This window comes from Elgaria multicarinata, chromosome 4 (genome assembly GCF_023053635.1).
Source record: "Elgaria multicarinata webbii isolate HBS135686 ecotype San Diego chromosome 4, rElgMul1.1.pri, whole genome shotgun sequence".
NCBI classification, from domain to species: domain Eukaryota; kingdom Metazoa; phylum Chordata; class Lepidosauria; order Squamata; family Anguidae; genus Elgaria; species Elgaria multicarinata.
In genome coordinates, this window is record NC_086174.1 from 128,061,821 (window position 1) to 128,084,829 (window position 23,009).

The following is a 23,009-nucleotide window of genomic DNA, read 5'->3' on the forward strand; positions in this document are numbered from 1 at the left end:
CCCCCACCATTTTAGTTTTCAGACTTCTCTAATCTGTTTGAGATTAATAGTAGTTATAGAACAAACGTGATACGGTAGCAGTTTCCCTTTTACCCAAGAGTAGAGAAAATTGTGTTCCTTTTTATTTTCCCTTGTGATATTTTAAATGTTAAAATAGAGACCCTTACCTCTACTTTAAGAAAAATCTAAAAGGTTCTCCAACCTTTCATGCTATTTTTGAGGAGGATTCCCCCACCCTCCCCAATTGCATTATTCTGATAAAAGCAAGGTTCAAGGTTTTTTGTTTTGTTTTGTTTTAAATAGTTGTTTTCCAATCAGTGAGCCTGCTCTTGGAATGTTTTTTTAATGGATTGTTACTTTTGCAAACGTTGTAGAATGCTCCAGGCATCAGTAGCCTTGTGACTGCAAACTCCTCCCCACCAACCCAGGGCAGGAAGAAAGGACCGACTGCCTTAACGGTGACATTCAGGGGAAGGTCACATTTTTTTCAAGATTTGGATTGCACAGTGACTTAATTCTCGCCATATAGACTGACATACTAACCTTCCCAGTGCTTTTGAGGGAGTTAATCTAAAACGGAGACCATTGCCTGATCTATTGTGTGTGGGATTTTTAAAAATTATTATTTTAGTGTGTTTTCCCCCTTTTTGCTTTTGGCTACTGTGATTCAGAGCGAAGGGGACCGTTTACACCATGTCCGAATTCTGGTTAATTTCGGCACCGGGGGATAAGGCAAATCTGCTGGCCTGGGATAGGATGAACACTGTGACTTCCAAAGCCAACCTCTCCAGCAACAGCAAGTTCACCATCCCTGATCTTAAGGTAAAGATGGGACTAAAAGGTGGCAGAGGAGGAGGAGACTAGAATGGCAACAATGTGGAGGGGAGCAGGGATAGGGTAGACTTTCCTCCTTCCCATCTCCCTTCATGGGGTGGGTCTGTGCTGCAATACTAACTTAGCTGTTCAATGGATCAAAATAAGACTAGTCTGAGAAATAGATTTTGGGTTTTTTCTGTTTGAGGTGTCTTGACCTCAGGGATGGAAGTAAGAACAATTTTGTATGATTAATTAATGGATGAATTACCAGTAGACAAAACTGGATTTTTAATTATTTCCATTAGACCTATCTTCTGTGGGAAGTCTTGAAAACCGTTTTGTAGTTAAACTGAATAGTCCATGGGCAATTTTGGCTTGTCAAAGCAACCAATTAATCAATGTGCAGCCCTATCCTATGTATGTTGATGTTACTGAGTTCAATAGAATTTCCTCTCAAGTAAGTATATGCAGAATTGTAGGCTAGACGTTTACATGGGAGGAAACCCTGCTGAACTCTGGGATTTACTAAGTAAATCTGCATAGGATTGGGCTGTTGAAACGTATGCACAGCTCAGTCTTAGGCATGTCTACTCAGAAGTAAGTCCCATTGAGTTCATTGGTGTGTACTCTCAGGTAAGCCCTCCCCAACATGATGTCCTCCAAATGTGTTGAACACAACTTCCATCGTCCCCAGCAGAGTTTGAGCCTTTGGTAAACTTTTGGGCACATCTATTCACCCTCTTTTAAAAGAAAAAATGCATAATTTGTGGAAATTTCCAAGTATGTATTGCCGGTTAAAATGTCACTTTCTTTTGATCTCATTATTCAACATCAGTTTGCCGTATAGATCTTCACATATATCTTAATTTATATTGCGTGTGCTTTTCTGTCCATTCACTAACTTCTTTTATATGCATCTGCATTGGGGTTCATCTTACTAACCATCTTACTTACAGTAGTAGACACAGTACAAGACTGATATCATAAGCATATGACTATGACAGAATTGCTGGTTCATAAAATCAACTTCCCTGTCTGTAAGAAGAATTTGTGGTAACATCAAGAACTACAGAGATACTTTTTGGGGGTGGGCATAGTTGCTTTCTTCCTATATTATACCCAGATGAATTTTAAACCTAAGAATTTTAAGGTGCTGTGATTGTTATTTTAATATTGTATTGGTTTTATATGCTCTTTTAACTAATTTTATGTATTATATTTTATTTAGTGTTGTTCCCCGCCTCGATCCAGAGGGAGAGGCGGGTAATAAATTATTATTATTATTTCATGTTTACATGTTGCTGGGCTTTTTGTTTGTTTTTTGCTGGTAAGGGGTAAGAGTTTAAGTCATCCTAAGGATGATTTATACTGTGTTTACCTGGGAGTAAGCCTCATAGACCCCAAAGGGATTTACATATGAATAGACAGGATTGCGCGCTGTTAGTCTTCTTGCCACTGAAGTCAGTAGTAAAACTTGTATTGCCTTCAGTGGCCCAAGATTGAATTTACAGTATTCATTCATCATGAAAGACAAAATTATTGAGGAACAAAAAAATTGGGAAGAAGTCCACAGTGGTCTATAATCATGAGACAATGACGTACAATCTTTCCTTACTTAGAATAGATTCTTTCTCAGAGTTATTGTGGCCATTTTCCATTGAAGGAAAAAGTTCCCTCTGCTATCCCATGAATGTCCTTACTAGTTTGAATAACCTAGAAGATATTGCTTGGCAAAGAAAGGTCACTTTATTTTTTAAAAAATACCTTGTAAAATGTGCCCTGCAGGTGATTTGTTTATGCTTAACATACTTGTGTTCCTTTCTGCAGGTGGGAACACTGGATGCTCTTGTTGGCCTCTCAGATGAGTTGGGGAAACTTGATAGCTTTGCTGAAAGGTAAAATAGATCTTATTTACTACACACAAACAGCCAAAGGATATTGTTTTTATAGGACACAGTGTTCCTGCGTTAACTTAACTCTGACTCATTCAAGCCTAGCCCTAGAATTCAGCCAGGAATGGACAGGTTTGACTTTATTCTTTTATATTGTATTTTATATTATGGTTTTATACTGTTGTTTTATACTTTGAATGTTTTTAATTTTTGTGAACCGCCCAGAGAGCTCCAGCTATTGGGCGGTATAGAAATGTAATAAATAAATAAATATTCTGCATAAAGAAGGGTTTCCCTAAAGAAGGCTTAGATCCTGCATTTTCTATTCAAACTAACAAGAATCCCGGAAGCCTCAGCGATCAATGCAGATGGTGATGTTCATCCTGGGAGTAGGCAGGCAAATCCTTGTCGAACATGGTACTTTTCCTTCCTTCTGCGCTGTGCAGTGACACTAAACTGGGAAGCTTCTACCTAGACTGACTCTGGAAAAGAAAATAGCATTTTGCAGAATCAATAAAAGCACCCCAAAACTACAGCAAGAATTCTTAGGATAAATACCTCTGTTCTGACCTATCCTATTTTATTTGGTTTCTTTTCCTATTGTATTTTATTTAAAGAGGACATCCATCTGCAGCAACGTCTCCCAAAAAAGTGTTCATGTTTAGGCTTTACATAGCAGAAGGGCTGCCTCCTCTTGTCTGTCCCACTGTGGCCTTAGAAATAATTGTATTGTCAATGTAGAAGCACAGAAGTGTAAGTTTGTGCCTACAACGTTAACAACAGTCATCATTGCTAGATGCGGCCTAATCGTGTGAGTCGGGCCTGTAGCATAGCACAGACCTGTGGAAGAGGGATGTTGTTTGAGTAAGCTTGAGACTGATTTATCTATTCCGGATACAAAGGTGAGGTCAGTGCTTGGAAACTCTGAGCCAAATCTAGCTCTTTGTGAGGTGCTGCCTGCCTGGCCTTTCTCGCATTTCCAGGTGAAAACTCAAGCAGGAAGGAAGAATTATTATTATTATTATTATTATTATTATTATTATTATTATTATAATATTTATTTGTATCCCGCCTTTTGCCCAATGCTGGGCCTCAAGGCGGCCTTACAAAGTTTAAAATATAATAGTGTCTTGCTTCCCTCTGTCTCTTGAGTATTTCCCGTTCTCTTCTCCTTTCTCTTCCTGTTACCTTGTCTAGTAGAGAGTATAGATTAGGGTGACCAACTGTCAGGATTTCCCCGGATTTGTCCTGGTTTTTGTTCTTTCCATGGTGTCAGGGGGGATTTTCTATAATTTTCAATAATGTCCTGGAATGACACACCTTCCCCTTTAAGGCTGCCATTAGCATGGCAGGAGTGAATGACATGCTTTCTTGAGGCACATCATTCCCCCACCCCGAGCTCCAATTGAGGTCTTAAAGGGGAAAGTGGGTCATTCGTGGACATTATAGAAAAGGCCCCAATTGGAGTGGATGGTGGTGGTGCAGAATGAAATCCTTTCCCCTCCTCCACTCCAATCGGGCTCTTTAAGGTGGCGGGGGAATAATGTACTTTCTGCAGGACTCAGAAAGATGCTTCCCCCCACACACACACTAGGTGTCCTCTTTTTTGGTTTCCCAGATATGGTCACCCTAGTATAGATATTTGAGGCAATGAACTTACATGTTTTCTTTTGGCTTCTGGGCTGACGAGGAATAGCAGAGCCCTTGGGCCTGTTGCTAGGGTGGCCATGTGTGAATTTGCAAAAGGGGGAAAAATAGGACACTGATTTAAATAAAATTTGCAAATTGCTAATTTATATGTATAGATGCAAATTTAAGAATAATATTATAATTTTAATAGGAATACAGAACATCTATTGTGTAGAAGATTGTGACCAGGTGACTTGTGTATTTTGCTCATTCTGCTTGTCCAAGTGCTGTTTAATGGCAACTTCAAGGCCCGGCTCTTTTTTCCAATGGCTCATTATCTTTAAGCCCTTCAAATAGAGGATTGCTTCAACATAGACAGTCTTCTTGCAGCTTTTCAAATAGAGGACTGTACTCCATAAAAGAGGATATTTGGCTACCCTATGGTTGCTAGGCAACCAGCCTGCATCTTCTCACAGTGGGACAGAAGAGAAGGGAGAGAGAGGAGCTGTCAGTTATGCAGTTGGCTGGGATGTGCATGAGGGCGGCATTCTACGTGGTGACACCCAGGGTGCCAAACTTCTTGCCTCAACAAATCCTCTTGGCTCTGTCTTTATTGGGGTTTAGATGCCATTTAAGCAGTACTGTTTCAGCAGGCCTTTGGCCTACACGGCTGTCTATTTTATCATCTCCCTTGACTTCTTGGGTTGTTTTTATCTGTCATGTTGTCATGTGTTTACTGTTTTAAACTTGCTTTTCAGTATATGTGTGTGCATATATGTACTTGAGGTGTAAGCCACCTTGGGTGATGTAGAAAGAAAACAGGAAGGCAAGATATATAAATATACTAATAAATTTAATGTTTGGTACTGATTTTTCACCCCAATCACCCAGGTTTTCCTCTCCAGAAAAGGAGTCACTTAAAGCAGCTTACAAAATATAAACATTAAAAGCAACAACAATAATTAAAACAAGCAAGCTAAAAGCAGCAGCAAAGACACAAAATCTAAGCGATAGTCAATAAATTTAAGCAACAGCAAAAAATTTTTTTTAAAGAAATGTCATCTTTTTTTAACCCTTACTAAATTGTAACAAAGAGTTAAAGACAATCAATATAATACTTCACATTTATATAGCATAGACATATGTCAAGCATATAAATAACTTTATATACGTAACATATATGATCTCATTAACCCTTGAAGAGCTTTGTAATGTAGCCTAATATTTTCACCTCCATACTGCAAGGCAGGGAGAAAGGGGTGGTGGTGGGGTGCTGAAGTGATAGTAGCCTATACTAAGGTCGTAGGAAGCTGCTTTAGGATAGCTCAAAACCCTTTGTCCACCTTACCAGTAATGTTTACTATGACTGGCTGTAGCTTTTCAGGGTTTCAAGCAGAGATCCCATTACTGCTACCTTACCCTTTTATAACAGTGTCCCATCATGTTTAATTAGTCTTACTCCTGAGTAGTTGTGTTAAGGATTGCAGTCTTACTTGGGAGCAAGACCCTTGTTTCTTATTTCGGAGTAAACATGTATAGGATCAGGCTGTAACTGGCTGTAGTGACATCTGAACCTGGAGCTTCTCTCGGCTCCTGGGTAGGACCTACACTGCTGCTTTAAAACATGTAGTTTTATAACTATTGTTATAAAACATGTATAACAATAGTGACAACTGTTGGGGCCCAGGACACACTCCATAGACAGTTTTCAAACCATTTGAAAGTGTCATATCCTGCTGGGTGTAGGTCTGGCCCTACTCTTCTTAGCCATCTCTCTCTATTACAGCAGGTCCCGCGAGGTGAGGCAGGCATGGCAGGCCAAACACTGCCAGTGGAGGAGGAGGGTGTATTACAAGGATTAAGATTACAGATGCCTAAAACCACCACGAAGGCAATTTAGCCAAAAGCAATGCAAATGAGATCGGGATTTGCATTTCTGCTCCCCTGAAACATAGGGCTGGCAGAGCTGTTGTTAGATCAACACATGTGAGGAGTTCTGATAAATTTAGCTAGGCAGGAGAAACCTGTCAGCGCTGCTTCTGGCCAGGAACAGCAGAGAAGAGACAAGAGTTTTCAGGGTCTCTTGTTTCCATGTACTTTTATTACTTATTTACACAGGGAGGCTGGAGTATTTTTCCATGTCATGATAAAGCAGCGTGTGGTGTTCTGATGCTTTTGGCCGGTTCATTCCAGAGGGAACAAATCATCAGATGGCACGTTTCTTTTGCGGGCCTATTTTAAAATGACTGGCCAAGGTGAAAGGTAGATTGAAGGTTCAGGTTACGGGATACCTGTCAGCCTACAGCACGCTTCCCCAGCTGGCGCTCTCCAGATGTGTTGAATCTACAACTCCCATCATCTCCAGCCAGCACAGCCCATGGCCCTGCTGGCTGGGGATGACAAAGTTGTAGTCTCACCCATTTGGATGGTGCTGGGTTTGGGAAAGCTGACCTAAAGCTTTAAAAGGGAAGTTAACAGTGCAATCCTATGCATGTCTAGGATGCAGAGTAAGCCCTGTTGAGCTCTTCCAGTTCTGCTGCATCAGCATCACTTGACCCTCGGGGAGGGTGCTTCCCCCATCATATGTACAAGCACACATATGAAGGGGCAGCTGTGGCTTTATGCTTCTTCAGCAACTCCTAGAGATAGGGCCTATTCAGTCAGACAACATGCTAAGCCATGGTTAGGCCCCTAACCCTTTTGCAGCAAATAGTTACTGAGCATGTTTAAACTGTAGCCGCCATGGTTAGGAATGGTTCACACAACACTCTAAGCCATAATGTTTAGCTCAAAATGCTTAACCACCATGGTTTAGTGTGTCATCTGAACAGGGTCATACTTCTTTCCTCCAGGCTTGAGTGCTTGTAGGCTACAGTTTCCATAATGCTCAAACTCGAATCATGTAATTCTCCTTTTTCAAATGCTTTATACTACTAGGAATAACTCGAGAACTGGTTACTGGGTCATCTCAGGGCCTGAACCTGGCACCTTTTTTGAGTATTTGTTTTGTGTATTTTGCTGTAAGTTATTTCATGGTTTTAAATAATTTATTTGGATTATCTTTAAAACTTTTCTCTACTTGTCTGAAGCGTAATCAAGAAAATTGCCCAGTACATTGGAGAAGTTTTAGAAGACTCAAAAGATAAAGTACAAGAAAACCTGCTGGCAAATGGAGGTAGGTCTTACGGAATATAAATATGCTTGAAGTGTTGTGTTTGGTTTAGTTGTTGTCATTTTCATCCAGTTGGGAAGTGGGTAGCTCCAGGATTAGGAAAGAATTCCTCCAAATAGAGTCAGTTTCTGTTTCCACTAGGATTATTTTCATAAGTCTTTGTAGGTGGTATGGTTTGATTTTCTTCCTCATTTGTTTGCCTGATGAAAGTCCTGTAACTGTTTCACCAGATGCAAGGGTGACTATTACTCATTGGCTTCCCCTTGTTCTTTAGTTTTTCCTAATGGCATGGAGAAGTACACAGTTGTCTGGTTCACATATACTGTATGGGTTGTTGAATTCTGGGTTGCCATGATGTGTGGCTGTGCTAACAAGCAATGGTTTGTTAACCAGGAACAGCCCAACATGGTTTGCTGTTGGGTTGTGAACTCTGGTTTCTTTAAATCATGGGTTGTTGTTACCTGTGAACCCAGTGCCACAAAGACATTTGGGATACAGGGAAAGAGTGGGCAAAGGAGGAGGGAAACAACAGTCCAGGAATTGAGAAAACAAACCACAATTTGTTTGATTGTCTGCCAGACAAACTCTAGGTAGGGCAACAAACCATGGGTTAAATAAACCATGGTTAGTGTTATGTGCAAACCAGACCAATGACTATTATATTTACTTTCTTTGTGAGGGATATTTCATATCTGACAACTCACAACATTTGCAAACAGGAAGAAGAAAAATCAAATGAGGTGTGTTTGTGGGGTTAAGTTACACCTTAAGGTACAATACCCAGAGCCATTGCAATCACTTGAAGATTTGAAAGACATATTGCAGGAAGTGAATTGCATCCTATGCAGTTCCAGTTTGTGTTTGTGCATGGGAACTATTGTCCAGTATATATTGCTTAAAACATTAAAAAGAGCTCTATTCAGTCACTGGCCTCTAATACAATACAAAATGGAGAGAGCAACGTGAGATGTGCCTGTGCAGCCTTTCAAAACAAAACTGCTAATTGGTTGTTTGGCAGAGAAAGGGGATGGTGGAAGAGATCAATTCCAGAACTTACTCCCTATTTAAAAAAAATTAAAAATGAAATTGAAAGTAGGGTTGACCCAGCTGCCTAATTCTGCTCAGAGTGCTGGCACCCCAGCCAACTAAGCCCGCAAGGGCCCTTTGGCAGAGGAGAGGGTTCACCAAAGCAGGGTAGGCATAATTGGGTACCTACCGAGGGCCCACACCCCAGCAGGGGCCCACTGACAAGAGCCGCCTAGATGTGCTCCTCCCCTTCGCCATGGCAACCTGCTTCTTTACCTGCCTCTCACTCTGACCTAAACAATGGAGGGGGTGAGAGTAGATGCCACTGCTAATGCCTATTTCCTCATTGGATCACTGTCTGTTAAGCAAGTGGTAGCAATGATAAAAAAAGATATTACAGCTGTTGACAATGGTGGCAAGAAGGTATATTCTATACTCACTGCGTGGAAGCCTTGTGGGTGTCTTGTCCAAGCCCCAGCCCCCCCCGAAAACTTGGAGCTGGCACTACACAAGAGGACACTTTGCCCAGGCCCCACCTCAAACCAGGCTGATGTTGGACTTGGATGGGGTATTAGCTTTTAAAAAATGGCTAAGCAGGCACGTCTTGGGCTACTCCTGTATTCTAGTGGCTAGTTCTTGACTGTAGTGCTTCCTTTCCAGCATTAACTGGAAGGAAACTACTTTTAAATATGTGCTGAAATGGTTATGGTATAATGTAAAGACTGGAGTGGAATTTTGTTCTTTGACATAGATCCTCTTGGATGCCACCAGCTTAATTTTAAGTTGAGTATCTGTTAAAGTTTAATCATCGCACTTACTATATTTCAGGAGCGAAGAATAAAATGAAATGTCTAAAGAGTATGTTGAGTATGGATGGCGGTTGTGTTTTTGCAAGCATGTAATGGTGTGTTTAATGATAGAGCTGAGTCTCCATCTGGTTGTAGGAGTACAGTGATCAGGTTACGATGGATTTCTCTAATATCAACCTCGTAGCTTGATCACCATCTCCCTATGACTCAGATAACAGCAGGTTTGCCTCCCTCTTTTCGATTCCTCCTTTCGCCCTATCTTTTTTCTTTCCTACTAAACTACTTTGCATGAATAAAAAGAGGATGCAGGGATTACTGGGCTGTGTGAAGATTTCTTACAAACATCTGTATTCTTTTGATCCATTTGTCTTGTACTTACAACTGCATTATCATTGTTTTTAATCCTCCAAAAACCATTTTACCTAACAGCAATTCTTTACTCAATAGATCTAGTAAATTAGAGACCACCTAACTGAGGGCCCAACTAGACATTGCAGTAAACACACAGTTGCTGCCAAAAATGGTGGTTGTGTGTCTTCCCCCCGCCCCAGCCCCACATTATGTAATAGATGTTATATCATGTTGTGAGATCACAACGTTATTTTTTCTCCCTGCTCCCTTCCAATAATTGGCTGCTAGTCATACAGGGCAGGAAATTTAGAACACTGTGACATGAGGTCAGTACTAATAGACATTACAGAGAGAAGGAAGAATTAGATATACAGCTGCTGTTTTCGATAGCAGCTGAGTGTTTAACGTAACATCTAGTTTGGCCCTGCATTTTAGGTTATAAAATTTAGATGGGAACTGACCCATGTAGGTAAGAGTTTTGTCACTGACTTCAGTGGACTTCACAATTGTTTTTGATTTTCTTGTTTAAAAATGTCTGTAAATTACCTAGACAGCAATCCTATGGTCCTGGGACAGCATTTAGCCACAGTTTTGCCTCCCACCAGGTTAGCTCAGCTTTTCCCAACCATTGCAGTGCCTCAGTTTGCCTCTTTTTTTTTTTTTTTAGAATTCCCTTTGTGCATTTAACCAATCAAATTTATTCCTTGTTGCAAAAAATGTTCAAGGGGAAGTAAGGGGCTGGCTGTGTGATATTACAGATTCTAACCAGTCAGCATGGGGCACAGCCTGCTTGACTCTGGCGAACATGGTGAGTGGACTTTCAGAGCACAGCCACTCTTCTTAGTAAGTTTTTAGGGGCTCCAGTTTTTCTTATTTTTTTGTTGTTATTCTCTTTATGAGTTTTCTTTCATAAAGTATATATATTGGCAATCGTCTATACTTTATCTGTACACCGCCATGAGATCTTATTGATATAGGGCGGGATACAAATGTTTTGAATAAATAAATAAATATACTTTATGTAACAGTGTCAAAAATGGATTGTTCTGTCTCCAGGACTCTTTGGACCTAGCTCTTTCCAAGTTCTTTCTGTGCATGTTAGACTTTCCACACACCCATGAAATCTAAGACAGTAAAGTGACTCTTTCTGAGACTTGAGAAACTCTAGGTCAGGAAATTCAGATACTGAAAGGGAACAAGTCTCATGTCATGAAAGAAGAGGCTGTTGAAGTGCAGGGTGTGACAGTCAGAAAGAGAGAATTTTCTCTTAGCAGACACACAGCCCAAAACAGACTTTGCCCAATATGCTTATATATCAGACGTTCCCTCATTTTTCTCTCCTAAGATCAGCTGGCTTTATATCACATGTGCTTGAACGTACTGTGAATAGCTGGTGTTGAACAAATGACATCTCCCTATCCCTGAAGAGAGTTTCACTTTAGAGGTTTTTGTGTGTGAATATTAATGACTCATTGAAAAAGTACATGGGGCTGTTCATACAACACGTTAACTGCATTCAGTGGTTGAGTGTGGGTTGTTGTTGAACTATTGATTAGTGTGTTGTCTGAACCCGGGAGATCTTCCACAGGGTGGCTTATACAGTGTGGCTTGTTTACCACCTTGAACAACCCATGGATTCTCAAGGTGGCTTGTTTGAGAAAAAATAACCCACACTGCAGGTACCTAATAAGGCACCTGCTTCTTAGGTACCTGCACTATCAGGATAAAGGCCAAATTAAACATAACTCCATTCATGTAAACTGCAATTGTACAAATAGTTTTTGAAGGGTAAATGGCAGGTGAATTGAGATCTGGGGTGGGGTGGGGGGGAGTAATGCTTTGTGGCCCCAGTCTGGATTGGGTCCTTCTATTTGTACTGGAAGGAAAGCTTCCATTGGCATGAATGGGAGCTCTCCTTCCAGTGCAAATAGTAGGAAGAGAAGAACTCTGGAACAGAACTCGGTGGAAGACCCTTTGCCTCCCCACCACTTGCTATTTCCACTGGGAGGAAATCTCCCATTTGAGCCAATGGAAGCTTTCCTTCCAGTACAAATAGCAGGTGCTGCCACCCCCCCACCCCACCCCGATCTGGCTCAGACCTGCAGTGGGGACAAGGCAGAAAGGGTTAAAAAGAAAAACCTACTTCCACCACTAACATCCCAGTCATGATCGGAGAGGGGGAAGCACCTACTGTTTCACTTAAAAAGCTATTAATGCAACTGCTAATTGTGTGAATGGCATCACATTTGGAAAGACCTCCAAGTCCTTGTATATTTCCATACTACTTGATGGATTATGGGGTCAAACCTCACTCAAAAATCGTAATGTGCAGAGACTATGGTTAGGTGACCATATGAAAAGGAGGACAGGGCTCCTGTATCTTTAACAGTTGCATAGAAAAGGGAATTTCAGCAGGTGTCATTTGTATATATGGAGAACCTGGTGAAATTCCCTCTTCATCACAACAGTTAAAGGTGCAGGAGCTATACTAGAGTGACCATTTCAAGAGAGGGCAGGGCACCTGCAGCTTTAACTGTTGTGATGAAGAGGAAATTTCACCCGGTTCTCCGTATATACAAACGACACCTGCTGAAATTCCCTTTCAATACAACTGTTAAAGATACAGGAGCCCTGTCCTCCTTTTCATATGGTCACCGTAGACTATGGGAGAAGCTGAGCTCAGGTCAAACAGAGCAGATCACTTTTGTTTTGAAGTGTAATTATCCCAAGGGGAAAATGGCTTCTTTACATTTGGCACATCTCTACGATCTCAGAATTAACTCACTGAAATGTTAATTTTACTTATAAAAGTTTTGGTCTGGGGCTGAACATTTCTCAAAAGTTTCAAGATTGTGGGCTGGATCCAATACCCTTCCCTCCCCCCACAAAATCTGCTCCAGCAAACTGGGAAATCCTCTGAAGCAGGTTTTTTGGGTGACATGGAAGCCTCCAGGGGAAAAGAGAGAGGATGTCCCATTGTGCTAGTGAACTTCCACTAGCGCAACATTGGATTTCATCTTGGGTTGTTTTTTTTTTTGTGTGTGGGGCAGGTTGTGGGAGGTTGTGAAGAGAGACCCAAATATACATTTGGGAGGCCATCCACATCACCATGAAATCAGTGGCAAAACTCCTATATATTTGAATTGATCATTGTTTAAGCCTTAGGGGAGGTTTAGACATCCAGCTCATTTATTTATTTAAAGTATTTATTGGCCACCATTCAGGGCAAATCTCCTGCAAAGCCGCATACACAGTCGAAAATGGTACATAAAAGCATTGGACACATTAAATAGGCATATATTACTATGAGAACACTAAACATATAAAGATCTAAACAATCCCACAAGGAATTCCACTTGTATTGGAAGCTCTGGTTGGAAGTCATCTATAAGGAGACAACTACCTTGAGGAACTGAGGCAAATCTAATGCAACATTCTAAATTTTTTTTGCTTTTTTAGGATGTTTTCTGCGCATTCATACACAAGTTTTGTTTGACTAGGTCATATACACAATTTACCTAAGAATGATCAGGTGAGCTGAAGTTGGATTATTAAAATAATTGATGTATGTGATGACCTATGATAATGAAAACTTGGGATTTATGGTAAAAGCCAGAGTTCAGATGCATGCCATTGTATTGGATTTCTCTCTGACTGGAGAATAATGCTGATTAAAGCTGGATTTACTCATATCTTTCCAGTCGACCTGATTAGTTACCTGACAAGGTTTGAGTGGGACATGGCAAAGTATCCCATAAAACAGCCGCTAAAGAACATTTCAGAAGCATTAGCAAAGGTAATGTAATTCCTCTCTTTCTCTCTCATGGAAAATCACCCTCACAAAAACTTGTTCTCTCAGGCATAATAAATAATAATAATAATAATAATAATAATAATAATAATATGCTCAGTTGTCAGGAAATTCCTAAATCTGTAATAGACTTGGCAATGCCCGTCATGTCCATCTAGAAAAACTGCCACCAGTGAGAATGAGATAATAAAGTATGATAGCTCTTTTATTAGAGGCAACGGGGGGTTTGTGGTTTATTTTTGCAGGAACAACTTTGGGCACTTTGAGTTTCATATTAAAGCAAGCTCATGTAATACAGCCCAGAAATTCAAAGAGCAATAATCCCAGTCCTAAAATGAAGGGTGTTTTTCACAGTGGCATCATGTAAGCCTCCTCCCTGTATATATTTCCTTCATATCTGAGGGGAGAAGGAAAAACAAAGGCACAGTAACAGCTATTTGCCCCCAGACTACTATGTAATAGAGGCTGTGTTTGGACAACATAATAGTCAATGGTGGGTTAATAGTCAACTCCACAGTTGGCGATTGAGGAAGTGCTCCCCACACATGATTATAATCAACCATGGTGTGGATTAAGGCTGTGCTGAATTGACTATTAATTAATGGTGTGTTGAACTGACACATCCCTTGCCCTCTCTCTCCCCCTCAGTCCTTCCATTGGTATCCCATCAACCATTGTGAGTTCTTCCAGCTAGACTAGAGCGACAGCTGCTGCTTTGGTCACTCTTGCCAGGGGACTCTGTAGTTGCTTAAAATAACCAAACTGTGTGTGACGAAATAGTCAACGGTGCCTGACAGACTTGATAACCCACAGTTGTTCAAATAATCAACTATGCGCAGTGTTGGTTATTTGTGTTGGTTATTTTGGTGTGAAAAAGTCCCAACGGACAACACAATAAGCAACCGTTGACTATTTAACCCATCGTTGGTTATCATGTTGTCCAAACTCAGAGTCTAATGACGTGGTAGGAAACTTGTGGCCCTCCATCCTATAAACTTCCAAGGAAGGTTAATTGTTCAAACATACACACAGCATCAAACTCTGTGCTAAATTACACATTAAATGCCTATTTGCATGTAATGTGCAGGTTTTAAAAAATGGAAATAGCTTCTTCTGAGGAGGGGTTGACAATTATCAGGATCACAGCAGGAGTGAAGGAGAAATTTACACTTCCTCTCCTGCTGTACCCCTGAAGAAAATCACTCCTCTGAAACTGGTATTTACACTGGGAGGAAATCCCACATTTGCACCAGCTTTGCAATACCAGTTTCAAAATGGCAGCTTTCCTCAGGGCTGCATTTCCTCCTTCACTCCTGCTGTGATCCTGATAATTGTACATATACCCAACTGATATTTTCATTTTTAAAAACACACACATAAAACGCAAAGGTGCATTTAACATCACAACCTAGTTTGGCCTTCAGATCTGGTAAATCTAGCAACACTGTCCACATTCTTGTATATTTTTGCTTTTGTAATGTTATATAAAACTTCTAATTTTGTAAACATATGCAGAGTTCAGCTGAATTTCTCCCCCTCCTTTTTATTTTAATATTTAGCAAATTACACAAATAGAAACAGATATGAAAAACCGGGCAGCCGTGTACAACAACATCAAAGGAAATCTCCAGAATCTGGAAAGAAAAAATGTGTATGTATAAGTCTACAGAAGTAGCAGTGAGCTGCATGTGATATGTATTGGGATATTTTCTTGATATGATGATCAAACGTGTTACTTGCACAAGGATATAACCTTACAGACAGGTAACGTGGACTGAATGAGTTAATGAATCTGATGAAGGGAAAGCAAGATATAAATCAAGGGTGGGAGATTTTATTGTGTGGGTGGGACCATGTACCCTGATTTCATTTGGTCACCAACCAAAGCACCAGATAATATAAAATTATCTGGACTCAGGTTAAGTTAAAAAAAAAAAACTATTTCATGGAAATGTTGAAGGGCTGAAGTAAATATAGATGCTTGGGGAACTTGTATAGGATTCAATTTTTCCAAACCTCTATCAAGCAACTGTAAGCTTGTTTTAAGTCAGTGGGGGACAAGGGCCCCCAAACATACCCCCCCACACACATACAAATTGAATGAATGGCTCATATTCTAGTATTAGTACAAATATAACTACTAGTTATTTTTTATGAAGTATCAAACTAGTAATATCGATATCTCCCAATGTTAGTTCTTATTTTTTTGTCTTTTCTCCTTAGGGGAAATCTTTTGACACGTACTTTAACAGATATAGTAAACAAAGAAGACTTTGTGTTGAATTCTGAGTATCTCATCACTCTACTTGTTTTCGTTCCCAAGTAAGAAAGACTTTGGCCCTCCTGTGGATGGACAATCGTAACACTCAGCATTTACAGAACACTTTAGTGGAATTAAAGCACTTCATATACATTATCTCAGCATATACATGATCTCAGCAGTCCTCTCAATAACCCTGTAAGGAGGAAGTCCACTTGTTATCACCATGTTGTATATATGAAGTTGAGAGAAAATAGCTTACTAGCCAGCTGGAGAGTTCATGGCAAGGTTGGAACCAGGTTCTTTGTGGTCCAGAGATCGGTCCCTCGTCTATTGCATTAGTTTACATAATTAATGCATGCCTTTTGCATCTAAAATGAGAACACTTGATAGTAGGGAAGCTCAAAAACATCACATTAGAACCAGAACTTATATATATATATATATATATATATATATATATATTTAAAAAATATCCTGCTTTATCTTTATAAAATAAACTCAAAGCAATTAACGTACAAATAGCACAGTCCTATGCATATTTACGCAAACGTAAGACCCACTGAAGATCTGTTGAAAACAAAGGCATAGAGCTGTGTGTTGTCAAGTGTACTGGTGACTCTTTAGCTCATATCGCCAGGTTACTACATAGAGTGGCTTCAAAAGAGAGGGGACAAGATGGAATCCATGTGGAAACGTATGTGGGATTAGATATCAACTGGGACAGGCCCACAAATGTCATAGCAGCCATGATGTCGGGTGCAGCTTAAGCTAAAGCCAGCCCCCCTCCCATGAGAATTCTGAAGTCTCACCCTCCAAGAGTAAGCCTTTGGTTTTTCAATACCAGCTCAAGTTCACCTCCATCAGCTCAGGAAGCAAGACCTTCCACGTAGTGGAGTGGGCAGTACACCATAGAATCTCTGACCTGTCCTAGGCTCGTAACACTAGGTACATACACTCAAAATTGGATGACTACTGGATAGGGTGCTAGGAAAAAGAAGAAATGAAGCTTAAGACCACAGCAACCCCTTCCTCATTGCCCATTAAAGATCTATGCTTGCAGACATGATGGCAAAAGCTGGACCTCACCATCTTGGTCCTCCCAGGTCTTGGTGATGCAAGCCACTTCAGCATGCTCATACAGGATCAAATCCTGGATGACAGCTGCTTTCCCATGCAGGAACCTGGCATTAAGCAGTAAATTGTTAAGACCCAATGGGTCGAATAAAGAGAAGTAGCAGTCATAAAATATTATACCAAGTGTAGCTTTTCTGTATGTATAAAAGTTTCTGTACCGTCTTCCTGGGTTTCAGGTCAAGCTACGTACAATGGCAAAAAACATATGAATCCCTCTCTGAAATGGTGGTTCCTCGCTCTACAAAGTAAGTGAGATTTCTGAACCGGCTCTTTATTCATCGAGAGGTAATTTGGTAGGGAAGGGAAGGCAGTTGGGATGACCACATGCAGAGGAGGACAGGGTCTCTGTTCCTTTAGAAATGTTGAAGAGTAAATTTCAGTTGATGCACTATTAGTATTCTTGTTTAAAAATGTCTTATTTACAGTATTTGTATATTGCCCTCTATTGTAAACTTTTTCTGGTGGCTTATGCTACATTGGTTGAATTTCAACCTTTGATAGAACTCCTAAAATGACAGGATCTCTTTCTCTTACTCCACCATAGCCGAACAACATGGATAGGGGACCTTAATCTTTAATCCATCTTGTGAATCCTTTACCAGTGGACACCCCCCCTTAAAACTGCCACCCCTCTTACCTTTGAATTGTCCCCGCCCTGCAGGAATTTCCCCTGGGGAGGAGGAGTTGGCTTTTGGGATGCTTTTGCCATGCAGCTGAGCATTGAGAAAGACCCCCTTGCTCAGCTGCAAACTGTGCTTATCTCTGATCCGCTGCTGTTTGGAGTTAAGAGTTTTACCCTGCAGGGAAGAAGGGGGGGTAAGGAGGAACCTGTTGAATTATTCAATCCTGCTTACTTCTGAGTAGGCCTAAAAATCACTAAGAATCACACTTTAGCCCTACCTACTCTGCCCTTGGCTACACCCAGACATGGAGTTCAGCCCCCAAGGCATTTCCCAGATTGGAATCTGGCCCTTGGACCAACCCTGCTGAAATGGAAAGTTAGACTTAACAGATCCCAGCTTGAGACAGGCTATATTACAGCCTCCCCCAGCCTCATGCCTTTGAGATGTGTTGGACAACAATGGCTGGCTGGGGATGATGGGAGTTGTCCAACCAACACATCTGGAGGGTACCATTTTGGAAGAGGCTACTCTGTGATCTCGAGGAGATAATGTTGGAAGGGGGACGTAGATGTCAATTTCTGGTGTGTTTAACTTCCTTTTGGGTTTTGAAACACCCTGCTTTTTTGTTATTCAGATAAGAGGCAATAGTACATTTGGGAAACGGGGTTGGGGGAGGGTAGGGAAGAAAGCTGAAATGGCAAGTGATAATGTAATACACATTATAACCTAACACTGTTGTCACACACCCTAATTAAGACACTCCTGACAAGGTAATCTGATCTGGCAACTACCAGCTCTTCTAATTCTTGGTGGGGTTTTTTAATTGGAATTGTATGTTTTATTGTTGCCTTGGACACCTCATGCAGAAAGGCAGAGTAATCTTTTAAAATAAATAAATGTATTTCATTCCTACAGGATGATTGTTGAAGATGCAGAGGGAGGACTCTTCACTGTAACGCTGTTCCGAAAAGTGATGGATGACTTTAAAGCCAAAGCAAGGCAGAACAAGTACTGCTGTTCACTTTCTATTAGCGTATCAAAGGTGGAGAAGCAGGAGGGCTTTAAGAAGACCCTAGTTACCCTATTGAAGAGAAACTAGGAACATACCTGCATAATTACATCAGTGCTCCTGAATTCTTTACTAAGAACAAACCTCCATTATATATTTAATTATTATTATTTATTTATTTATATAGCACCATCAATGTACATGGTGCTGTACAGAGTAAAACAGTAAATAGCAAGACCCTGCCACATAGGCTTACATTCTAATAAAATCATAATAAAACAATAAGGAGGGGAAGAGAATGCAAACAGGCACAGGGTAGGGTAAACAGGCACTGGGTAGAGTAAAACTAACAGTATAAAGTCAGAACAAAATCAAGTTTTAAAAGCTTTAGGAAAAAGAAAAGTTTTTAGCTGAGCTTTAAAAGCTGTGGTTGAACTTGTAGTTCTCAAATGTTCTGGAAGAGCGTTCCAGGCATAAGGGGCAGCAGAAGAAAATGGACGAAGCCGAGCAAGGGAAGTAGAGACCCTTGGGCAGGCGAGAAACATCTGGTTTCAAACCTCTTGAAAGAGCATTTTCAGGCATAATATTATTTGTGTGTGTGCGCAAATGTTGATAACGGGTGATAGAAACGAGACAAGTGCCATTTATAAATCAAATATTTGTTCTAGCCGATTATATTCATAGTACATAAATGGGTAACATATAGCAAGTGTGTTGAAACTCAAATAAAAATGTCTTGTAATGGTTACAAGAGCTCCCAAGCTTATAAGGTTGGTCAGATGTGATGTACTTGGAGGAGCTGCTACCTTGATATGCCTTATCTTTGCTTCCTGACGAAGCTTTTAATTTGTATCTTTTAGCTGTAAAAGAACACATACACCCAAACTCTAATTGCACAGGTTTAATAAGGCACAACTGCTGATCGTCGGCACCTTTTCATTTGCTTTAAGGTTCATGGTGCGGGAATTTTATTTTGATGAGAAAGAACTGAAATGCGAAAAGGAAGAAATGAGGAAGTTAGCTTCGGATAAGAAGCAACAGTATGTAAGTATGCTATGTCTATTTGCATACCTTGGCCTAACTCTCATTGGAATATTGGCTTCTACAGCTCTGTCTTAATGAAGGACAATGAGAGGCCTCATGGTTCAAGAGACTTGCTCAAGACTGCCATATTAAGCAGGGCCAACACCCAGGGCCTTTTCGAGACCATTTGTAGTGAAATAATTGTGCAGTAACTGGTTACACACTTGCATCTCCTCAAGATAATTTTGATATCAGATTTTTTTTTTAAAAAAAATCTGATTCACCCTCTGCTAGTCACTCAGTGATTACCTTCATTGCTGTGTGGAATGCGGTTACACACGTGTCATGTACATCTGCTGACCAGTGCCTGTGATATCGTTGGTCACCGATGACGCAGTTCCTCTCTTCCACCATGTCAAATTTATTTTGTCATCTTTAGAGCTGTTCTTCGCTCTTCAGAGGCTAAATGCTCCTCCCCGGTAACATTTAAGTATATGTGCACTTTGTGAGCTTTTTAAACTCAAGCAGCAAGCTGATCATCTCCTAAGCAACACCTCCACTATTCTATGGACCCTTTCCTCACCCTCACCCCTTTTTAGGTTTTCTTTTAAGGCTGTGCTGGAAAGGAGGAGCACCTCTCTCCCTCCACCCCACCCCCCTAGCCATTTTTAAAAGTAAAAAAGAGGAGCCCAAATAACATACTGCTTGTAGAAACATACAAAGACGAGATATGGGGGGAATCCGCACGTTGTTCTGAAATCGCTTCTAAGCGACCCCAGTGCGGCGTGAAAGCGAGCGTGTAAAAGAGACGTCCTTCCCGCCGCCGCCACCTGCAGACCCCCTTGCCGACCGGCGAGGAGAGCTTGGCTGAAGAAGGCGGGGTTGAGAGCGGAAGAAGCTCTCCACCCCGCCTTCTTCCCCCCGAGCTTTCCGTCCCAGCCAGCGAGGAGGGAGTTGGGTGGCGGCGGCAGGAAGGACGTCTTTTCGTCGGCTCTTCAAAAGGCAAGTTACAGGCTCGCTTTCACGCCGCACTGGGGTTGCTTAGAAGCAATTTCAGAACGACGTGAGGATTCCCCCATGGTGTCTTTTGGTATTCAGAGGCTGTGCAAGCCATGTTGTTGCCCCAGGTGGAAAGTTCAAATAGTACCAATAACAACACACCTAAATAACTGACAATTTTCTGCCCTTTACTGATACCTCACGTTCTGTCAGTTATCCACCCTAATGGCAGGGTGCCTTGTTGGCTCTGCAAAAGAGAAAGGGGGCGGGCAGTATTTATAACATACGGAAAGCTCTAACTTTAGCCATACAGACAGCAAACATTTTATGTCCATCCTCTTTTTCCCATCACAGGGCCCGCTATTGCGCTGGTTAAAGGTGAACTTCAGTGAAGCATTTGTGGCTTGGATTCACATAAAAGCTCTTAGAGTTTTCTCAGAATCTGTCCTCCGGTAAGCGGGTGAATTCATATTAGGGATCGATTTTCTTGAGAGAAAGATACAATCCAAGGTCAACACTTCAAGAAGCCCACTGGTTGCAGTGGAAAAAAGCATGTATTTAACTTCCTCAATGAAAATGATTTGGCTATATCACATTGGATGTACTCTTAATATATATATATATATATATATATATATATATATATAGGGAAGGGAACTGGCTGCCGTTAAGCAAATTTCACGTTACAAATAAGGGAAAATAGGCATTGTCTGATGCTGTTAAAACTTCGGGGGGGGGGGAGACCCCATAGTCTCCAAGTTACAAACTTTCTGCATTGGAACAGGGAGCTTGCTCTGGAAGAAGAAAAAGAAACTAGATGGAAATTTAATTGCATTCAGAATGTAATCTGATCTTTGCTGACAGTTTACCTTGTTGCTTTACATTTTTAAAAGGTATGGACTGCCAGTGAATTTCCAGACAATGTTACTTCAGCCCAACAAAAAATCTCCAAAGAGGTTGAGAGAGGTCCTTAATGCAGTCTTCAAACATTTGGATGAAGTAGCAGCAGCCAGTATAATGGATGTAAGTGTTCAGTCTACTGAAATGTCTTTCAGATTCTTCTCAACTAGTGCTCAATAAAATCTTGCTTTCAGCTATGCCGTAAAAACATACGTGAAAGTTAGTGTCTTACATGAGTTATGGTTTTGATCTTTTCCCAGACTTCCATGGACATTCCTGGCTTACAGCTAAGCAATCAAGACTACTACCCTTACGTCTATTTCAAGATTGATCTCAGCCTTCTTGACTGCAGCTAAGAGATGTCTGGCTTACAGCATGACTTGTCCTCCAGTATTTTAGTACCTGATTGTTCATGAACAATGAAACTGATATGCAAGCACCTCCACTCCAAGTGGTTTTTTTTAAAAAACACAATACTAAGGGACCACATGATGGGAGTGCAGCCCTTTTTATTTTGGAGGACTAAGAAATGTTAAGCAAGTACTGATAGTAGGTTTGGCCCAACTATCCAGATACAGGAATTTTGCCCTCTTTCATTTTAAGTGTTAAGATTCTAGAAGCCTTTTCTAATCATGTTAGAAACATGCTTCACAAGGCAATTGTGTTACAGCTGTATTTATTTTTTTTGTAAGTTACAAAAAAGTTCTCAACCAGAATTTTAAATAAAATCAAGAAATATCTGGTGGTTAAGATGATCAAGTACTCTTAAGTCATGGATCTGTAACTGCTTAAGGTACGTACTCTTGCATTAAAGTTGAACAGTAGACCAGATAATTGGAGGAGGGAGGTGTTAGCCTTAATCTATTTGTTTCAGTTTAGCATTTAAGAGAAATCCAGGCAGAGATTATATTAATGAGAACTGGCTCAACTAAGCTATTAATTTCCCCAATTCATTGAATGTTAGATGAAATGGTTGGGGGGTGGGGAGGGGTGAGAAGGGAGGCCCTGGCCAACACCTAATAAAAATGCAGCACTGGAAATCTTAATCCATTTTGCCAGTTTGTTGGAAGAAGTGTGTCTTTACAAGGCAGTCTAGTACAAGTGTCTGTCTTGCATTTAATTGTTAAAATTAATCCTCCATTGTTAAAGTGAGCAGCAATGCACATAGCAACCATCATCTCGCGTCAAGAGTAAAATGTAAGATCTCGGTACGCCGCCCTGAGATCTTAATGATATAGGGCGGGATACAAATGTTTTAAATAAATAAATAATCATTTCAGGTTCTGCATGGGATAGAAAATGATAACACTCTAGGTCATTACTACTTTAGAAACCTTTCTCGAAAGGTACCTTACAAAAAGGTGAAGTGTAATAAGTAGGGAATTGGCCAAAATGATGCCAGACGAGGTTGTTCTCTATAGAAAGACTGGCTGTTATTTCTCTCCAAGAAATATTCATTTAATACTGACACACTGGTGTATTTGTCACACATTCCTTCCAAAGAAATCATGACACACAGTGACAAGGGGAGACAAGAGGAGTCCTTCTGCAT

General features: G+C 40.7%; 1 protein-coding gene across 2 annotated transcripts; it reads left to right on the forward strand.

The window, feature by feature from the left end:
* The first annotated feature begins 677 nt into the window (after nucleotides 1-677).
* Nucleotides 678-22,001, forward strand: ATP6V1C2 (ATPase H+ transporting V1 subunit C2). Of its 2 annotated transcripts, XM_063125832.1 has the most exons (13): nucleotides 678-822; nucleotides 2,644-2,711; nucleotides 7,427-7,512; nucleotides 9,364-9,393; nucleotides 13,397-13,491; nucleotides 15,066-15,157; nucleotides 15,730-15,828; nucleotides 17,080-17,148; nucleotides 18,442-18,534; nucleotides 19,486-19,579; nucleotides 20,912-21,009; nucleotides 21,451-21,580; nucleotides 21,718-22,001. In XM_063125832.1, the coding sequence occupies exons 1-13, from the start codon at nucleotides 694-696 to the stop codon at nucleotides 21,811-21,813; spliced, it is 1,179 nt and encodes a 392-aa protein (XP_062981902.1). In that variant the 5' UTR covers nucleotides 678-693; the 3' UTR covers nucleotides 21,814-22,001. The 2 variants fall into 2 exon arrangements, with proteins under 2 accessions (XP_062981902.1, XP_062981901.1); XM_063125831.1 differs by lacking the exon at nucleotides 9,364-9,393.
* Nucleotides 22,002-23,009: the final 1,008 nt, after the last annotated feature.